This window comes from Pseudonaja textilis, chromosome 12 (genome assembly GCF_049901715.1).
Source record: "Pseudonaja textilis isolate UNSWEBS1 chromosome 12, rPseTex1.2, whole genome shotgun sequence".
Lineage (NCBI taxonomy): Eukaryota > Metazoa > Chordata > Lepidosauria > Squamata > Elapidae > Pseudonaja > Pseudonaja textilis.
In genome coordinates, this window is record NC_142001.1 from 21,464,829 (window position 1) to 21,472,200 (window position 7,372).

Consider the following 7,372-nt stretch of genomic DNA (forward strand, 5'->3'; position numbering starts at 1 on the left):
GGGGCTGATCCCCTGTGCCCGCTCTCGTGCCTAGTAGGGCCTTTTCAGGCACCTCGAGGCCGAGAGAGGAAGTTGGCCCTCCGGATCCAGGCTGAAAAGCACTCTGCCCGCTTCCAGTGCACCTACCTCCAAGGATAGCCCTGGTGCCAAGTAGATTGCTTGGTTTGCTGGTAGCTTAGAGCTTCCTGGGTTGGTGCTGAGCGCTGAAAACTGGTTTTGCCACCCTGCCTGCCCCTCAGGGGCAGCGCTGCCAACTTTCTTTCAGCAGGAGTTACATTCGGGCATCTCCAGAATGCTCCTTTGTTCCCCAACTGCTCCAGTCGGTGCCACCTTTGGCTCTGAGAACACCACAGTCCTGGGCATTGGCGAGCAGGGATTGTCTCCAGATTTGCGTGGAGGAGGAGAAAATATGCTGTCAAAGTCTCCACATCTCCTTCAGCGCAAGAGGGCTGGGGACTGTGCTGGGGGTGGGGAATACTGGGCAGCCCTTTGGAGCCACAAGGCAGAAGCAACCGCCATTCTCCTGGGGCCTTGGCCAGTGCCCAGACTGGCTCCGTCCTGGAGTTGCTTCTTACAAGCATCGGGTGCCTTTTTTCACATATGTGCAGTGGTGGGATTCAATTTTTTTTGCTACCGGTTCTGTGGGCGTGACTTGGTGGGCGTGGCAGGGGAAGGAGACTGTGAAATCTCCAGTCAGAGGTGGGATTTGCCAATTCTCTTAACTACTCAAAATTTCTGCTACTGGTTCTCCAGAACCAGTCAGAACCTGCTGAATCCCACTCTGCATACATGCATGTATAACCCCAACCTGTGCATGTGAAGGGTTGCCCAGGAGTAGCAGGAAAAGGGGGGTGGGATGCTATAGTTTTCAGGAGCCTCAGGTGTTACATGGAACTCCCTGCCACAAGAGGTATTAGATCAGAAGGGGATTATGCAGGGGAGGGGTGTGCGTGAGACAGAAACATTGGTGCAAGGGCTGGAGGCTGCCCCATTGTTGGCACTGTGATATTTCAGCCTATAGCACCCCAATGTTCTGGATGAAGAAGTGGGGTAGCCCCCGCCAAGCTCCAGTGAAGAATTCCTGGTTTCCCAGAGCCTGAGTGGGGAAGGGTTAATCCTCCTCTTGCCAGACTGTGCTTAGACCCACCGCGCTCCTTCCAGCCCTTCCTAGAATGGGGAGAGGCTGATCTTTATCCCCCACCTCCCTCCGCAAAAGGGTCTTGGCCATTAATTGGGGACAGCCGCTCTTGGCAAAGTCTCTGGGGCATTCGTCCTTCGTTGCCCTCTGAGGTTAATCTGAAGTGGACCTGAATGCCTGCCTGTTTGTTTGCGGGGTGGCCAAGCCAAGTGAGCAGGGGGCCAATTGCTGGGGGGGGGGGGCTCTGCAAGCCGACCTCAGCCCCCCTTCTCACTGCCTCCCTGTGCTGAGGGAGCTCCTCACCGGCCTCCTTCAAGGCCAGGGAAGCTGCCAGGCCTCGCGCTGCCCTCCTTCTCCTGCAGGCTGCTTGGGTGAGACAGCCCTTTATCCGGAATATCGGGGTGGGGTGGGGGAGAACTCCTCAGCTGGGGGTGCAAGGCAGCAGGCAGAGAAATGTGCCGGGAGAGCCAGGCCACCATGTTGGGCCATAACACGGCTTGCTTTGGCTCCTGTGAAGAGAGCCCACGCCCCGCTCTTTCCAGCCTGCTTTCAAGGGAGCTCTAGGATTGTCCTGGTGAGAACCCTTCTTCAGGCTGGCTGCTCTCTTGGAGAGCTCATCCCGGCCATGGGGTGGCCTGGGGAGGAAGGTCAGCCTGATGGCTCTCCTGGTCAAAACCCAGGAGACTGAGGGAAGAGACATTTGCCAAAACCAGTCATTTCACCAAGTTCTGCTGTGATCAATCTGAGCGGATCTTTAGGGGTCCCAAAGACTTTGTGGGCTGCAGCGACTGAGTGTTTCTCGGCTGATCTATGGAGAACCCTCTGTGGACCTCTGTGGTTTTTCAGACACATAGTTGGCTTCATGCCTACATAAGAGGCATAAGGTTTGTCTTTATGTACTTAAGAGGATTAGATGCCGACTTGAGAGCAAGTTTTTGGACTGTTGTTTGTGCCGGGAAGGAGCTTGGCTGAGCACCAAAATCCCCCCTCCTGGCAGAACCCATCGGCAAGTTGGCAAGGACGTGCTTTATGTTAAAAAACAGGAAGTTTGCAAAATGACTGGGAAGTCCAGAACTCTGGGCTTTGGAGTCCCTCCGGCGTCCAGAGATTCAGTGGTGGGGAGGAAATCACTTTCTGCTGCCCCAGCAGGACTAATGGGCTGCTTCCGGCTGCCGAATCCCCTTGGCTGCCCTAGCCTGGTGGGGTGCCTCTGCTCCCGCTGCTCTTTGCCCCTGAACCCCTTGCTCACCTGCCCCCCCTGCTTTGGCCCAGGGCTGTTCAGAGGCTCCCAAGGCTGCGGTGTGGTCAAGACGAATCCTGGATGGACCCAACCGCCTGACCTCTTTGGGTGCAGAGCAAGTTTCCCCCGTGGAAACAAAGCCGGTGCCCCAGAAGCAGCAGCAGTCCTGCCCAGACCCCTTGGGGGCTTCGGGGGAATCAGCTTCTGGCAGCCTCAGGTGGAAGGAGAGGCGCCTGGAGAAAGAGGGGCGCCAGTCCTGGGCTGCTGTGGGAGACAGATGCCCAAGCTCTGGACCTAGATCGCTGCCCCAGTCGGGAACGGAGGCTCTCTAGTTGCTAGCTCAGCCTGCTCCCCTCTCGGATTTTGGGTTCAGCCCAAAGGCAGAAAGACACTCCCTGCCCAGGAATGCAGTGCTGGTGCCAGGGGTGGAAGTGGGCGGGAAGGGCTGTGCCAGTGGAGCTGGGGCGGGAGGCTCCAGTCTGCCTTGCCAGGGCAAAAGAGAGGAGAGAGGGGAGCCCCCAAAGGCCCCGAGACCCTCCTTTGCTCCCTTCTTCCGATGCTTTTACCCCTGTGGGTCTGAGCCCCACCCCACCACCTGGGCTTTATTCCGCCTGCTTTTATGTTCACTGTTCAATGCATTTGGCTAGGATTTTTTATTTTGTTTACAACTTTGACTTTATACCTTTGAAGGCCTACACAGATAATGAACGATCATTGTCAGTGGTTTGTACAGGATAGTTTTAAATCACCCTGTAGAAGCCAATGCTGAAAACAAGTCACAGAAGGGCACCACTTCACTCAGGTTTATATACACACAAAAGTGCCTCATTCACCAAGCCAGTAAAAATACTTTGCACAAAATGATAAAAGCTGGATTTTTTTGGCATTGTGTTTTGGGGATCAAAGTATACTTAGCTGAAGTTGCAGAAGGTGGGAAAGGATGGAGAGGAAGAGGCGGGCTAGCACCAAAGATTTTTTCCTGTGTTTCCAAGAGCCAAGATGATTAGGAGCCTGGCAGACGCACCGCATGTAAGAAGGGCAGAGATTCCAGGCAGCCGGGCCTGTTCAGTGGAATCCACCCCACTGCATGCAACATGCAAGCCCAGGCCACCTTCCTTCCTGCCGGTTGAAGCGCCAGCAAAGGAAGCCCCTTCTGGTTGTGGGTCAAGTACGGCCAAGGCATCGCTTTGGGCTGATCGGAGGTCATCACAAATATCCGCCACAAGGCGGAGCTCGAGTAACTGGGCGCTTTCCAGATGTGCCTGGACTCCAAATCCCAGAGTTCCCGGTGGGCAGCTGAGCGCGACTTCCCATTCCTGCTCCGGGCCTGGTGCCAGAGAAAGGTGCTGCCCCACGAGCGCCGCCTTTCCAAAGACTTTCCTCCCAGGTCGGGCGGCGGCGCCAGCGGCTTCCGGGGCCAGAACGCCGTCGAGCAAAGCGAGGGAGACCCTGCGGGGCAAGGAGGGGCCTGAGCGCCCGGCCCACCTGGCTCCCCGCAGCCTGAAAGCAGGCGCCTCCGGCCCTTTAAGGTGGAGCGAGGCTCGCCTTTAAACGGCGGCGGCGGCGGCGGCGCGCTGCTGTTTAGCCCGGCGCAGCCGCTCCGGCTCCCCAACCCGCTGGCCTGGCTGCGGCTGCTCGGGGGCCTCGCCTGGGACTGCGAGGCTCGCCCGCCTCCCTGCCTTCGCTGCGTCCGTCCCCTCCCCCGAGACGATGCTCCCGTCGGGCTGCCCGGCTCCTGCCTTGTGACCCCGCGCCTCAGCGCAGCCGGAGGCCGCCATGGCCGGGCTGGAGCCGTGCAGCGCTTCTCTCCTGCTGGCGCTGCTCCTCCCCCTGGCGCTGCCTTTGGAAGGCGGGAGGGAAGCGCAAGGCTCAGAGGCGCCGGCCGCCCCCGCCGCCCCCGGGGCCCCTTCCCTGCCGCTGATGCAAAGGCTCCTGGGCCAGGCGCCCCCCCGAGCCTGGCTCCCCGGTCTGAGCCGGAGGCGAGTCAGCGGGCAGCCGCTGCGCTACATGCGGAACCTCTACCGGAGCGTGGCGGACCCGCACGGACGGCCCCGCCGGGACGGGCGACTCTCCAGCAACACGATCCGCCTGGTCCGGCCCTCGGCCAAGGCCCGCCAGGCTGCGGCAGGTGAGCTGGGGCCGGCGCTCCCTCCGGGGCTGCCTGCCTGCTGCGGGAGCGGGGACTGGGCGCCTGCTGGGCAGGACTGACTGGTGGAAGGGCGTGGCCGTCGGAAGTCCTGGTGGAGGCCCAGGGCTGCCTGCTGGGCTTCGGCTCTCTCTCGAGCAGGCAGCTGGCCGGAGGAGGCCCAGCCCACAGCTCCACTGGCTGCAGATGGGTGGGCCAGCTGCCCAGGTTGCAGGGAAGTTGCCAGCCTGCTGTTCGGACTGCCAGCCCTGGCCAGGGTGACGCTGCTCTGGCCAGTTGCCTCCAAGCAGGAAGGCGGCTTCCAGGTGTTTCATGCACCGAGGGGGGCATGAGCGCAGGCACCTCTTGCACACCACAGTGAGGGGAAGTTTTGGACTGGGGCTCGCTGACTGAGTCCTTGTTCCAAAGGCTCTGCCTCCCCCAGGCTGAGGGCTGCTACTCTCTCATAAGGGCCTCCAGAATTGGGGGGGGGGGGGTTGCTCAGCAAGTCCTGAGGTGAAAGCAGCTCCTAAGATTTTTTTTATTGCGAATGCCCCCAAAGTGCCATGCTGCCCACCCCAATGGCGGAGATGGCATCACAGGAAAATGGGCAGGGGCTGTTCTTTAGGAAGGTGTGGGCCTTAAGGATGGCTCTTGGGCCGGGCAGCTTCTCCTGCTCCAGTTCTGACCCCTTCTTTGTACCAGCAGGCCCCTGGTTCATCTGGGCCCTTGACTACCGCCTGGAAGTGCAAGCGCCAGCCCAGCGCCTGGTCCGAGCTGTTGCTGTCTACATCCAGCGTCCATCCTCGCCTCACGGTCCCCTCTGGTGCACAGCCACTCTGCTCCCTGGTGGAAGCGCCCTGCCGGAGGTGATGATCAGCCCAGCTCTGCTGAAGAATTCCACTGCCACACCTGCTGCGGACAGCTGGGTGGAACTGGACCTCTCCTCGCACCTCCAGCCGTGGTCCTGGGCTGCCCAGAATAGCCACCTTCTCCGCCTGCATCACGCCTGTGCCTTCCTGGACTGGGCCTGGAGCTCTCCCCGTGGGCCTGGTGGGGGAACCCCCCCCTCCCTGGAGGATCCCTTCTTGCTGCTTTACCTCAATGACACCTGGACACCCCTCCGGGCTCCCGTGGGAGGGGAGCTCCCCCAGAGCTCTGCCCGTGGGCACAGGATGCGCCGGGCTGAGAAGCTGGACCTCTCCCTGCCCCGCTACAGCCGCCACGGCCCCAGCACTAAGCAGAACGCATGTGCCCTCTACCCGCTTCGTGTGACCTTTCGCCAGCTGGGCTGGGACCACTGGATCATCGCCCCCCACTCGTACCGGCCCCAGTACTGCAGGGGGACCTGCCCCCGGGTCTTGCGCTATGGCTACAACTCTCCCAACCACGCCATCGTCCAGAACCTGATCAATGAGTTTGTGGACTCGAACGTCCCTCGCCCGTCCTGCGTGCCCCACGAGTACAGCCCTGTGGGTGTCCTCATGATTGAGCAGAATAACAACATCCTGTTCAAGGTGTACGAGGACATGATCGCCAAGTCCTGCACCTGCCGGTGAGCATCCTGACAACAAACTCTGTGAGCTGCCCCGCCTCCCTGGGCTTCCGCTCGCTCCCACCCACTGCCTTGCACCGAGAGAGAATCCAGATTTTAAAGCATTTGGCAAGTTTTCACTTGGATCCAAGTCTCTTCTTTCCGAGGGGCACAGAGGACTAGCACCTTGGTTGGGCTGTTTTACAAAAGGATTTTTATGCACAGGTTGGCAGGTTCTCCTCCTCTTCTTTTACCAGAAAAAAGTATGCAGGTACTCCTGGAATGATTTCATCCTGTCAGAACTTGGTGGAGAACAGTTGAAGGAAGCGCAGCTGGCCCTCCTGGGAAGGGGTGCAGTGGAGCAGGTGGGGCCTCGGGAGGCAGGAGATGTGAAGATGGGCTGTCCTGGGGTCATGCTGAGGCAGGAAGGCTCCCTCACCAGCGCTTGTCTCGTGGCCTGCATGAGCATCTTGATGCCGGGGGCCACTGTCCCTTTCGGCCCAGCAGGGTGGCTCTATCCTGCAGTCCAGTCCGAAGAAAACGGGTGTGCAGGTGCTGCAGCCACAGGTTTCTTCCCCCCTGCCCCCACCCGAGGCCCTCTTCTCCCCCCAGCCAGTGCCCCCTCCCCCAGCAAGAGCTGTGTGGTCTCTGGACTACTCGAACCTCCCTTTTCTGTTCCTGCTGCTTGAGGGGTGCTGCTCTGTGGCCAGTTCTTTGCGCTGCTGCTTGTACCTCTCACTCTGCAAATAAAGGCCCACTCACACCTGCAACCCTGTGAGAGGCCAAGCAGTGAATTCCCAGAAGAATTTGAAAAGAAGACTTTCAGGTGGAGGAAGAGCCCGCTGGAGGCTGTTTTGGAAGCAAAGGGGCCTTTCAAACCAAGGGAGAGGGGTTTAGGGGTGTGTTGTCTTTCTCTTCCCCCTTATTTCTTTGCACTTGTCGCCTACCTGGCCTGAAAAAACTGCCATAACTTGGAAAAACTTTCTATTTATTGAACGGTGTATTTAAATGAGATCCTGCAATATAAAGATAGTTTCTGTTTTGCTAAAGATGAATCCAGCCTCTCATTTGGGGAAGAAAAATTTGGCACTGGACAAGGGAAGGGGGAGGAGCCCAGACTGGCCCACCTGACCCACAATCCAGCTCCCACACCAGGCGATTGTCGCGTTTGCAGCATAGAATCAGCCACTCCCTAACTCGTGGCTAGTAGGTACTTCTCTGCAGCCACCCAGGCAGCCCAAGCGTTTGCCACCAGTTGCTGTTCCTCTCTTCCCAGTAGGGCTGCTGATCTGGGGCACTGCAGGGCCAAGCAGGAATTGATGCAGAGCAACACCG

General features: G+C 59.2%; 1 protein-coding gene across 2 annotated transcripts; it reads left to right on the plus strand.

The window, feature by feature from the left end:
- Positions 1–3,713: 3,713 nt before the first annotated feature.
- BMP15 (bone morphogenetic protein 15) lies at positions 3,714–7,086 on the plus strand. 2 transcript variants are annotated; one of them, XM_026716700.2, is made up of 2 exons: positions 3,714–4,506; positions 5,212–7,086. In XM_026716700.2, exons 1-2 carry the CDS (start codon positions 4,155–4,157, stop codon positions 6,060–6,062), a joined length of 1,203 nt encoding a protein of 400 aa, XP_026572485.2. In that variant the 5' UTR covers positions 3,714–4,154; the 3' UTR covers positions 6,063–7,086. The 2 variants fall into 2 exon arrangements, with proteins under 2 accessions (XP_026572485.2, XP_087797380.1); XM_087941254.1 differs by having other exon boundaries at positions 3,741–4,506; positions 5,209–7,086.
- The last annotated feature ends 286 nt before the right edge of the window (positions 7,087–7,372 follow it).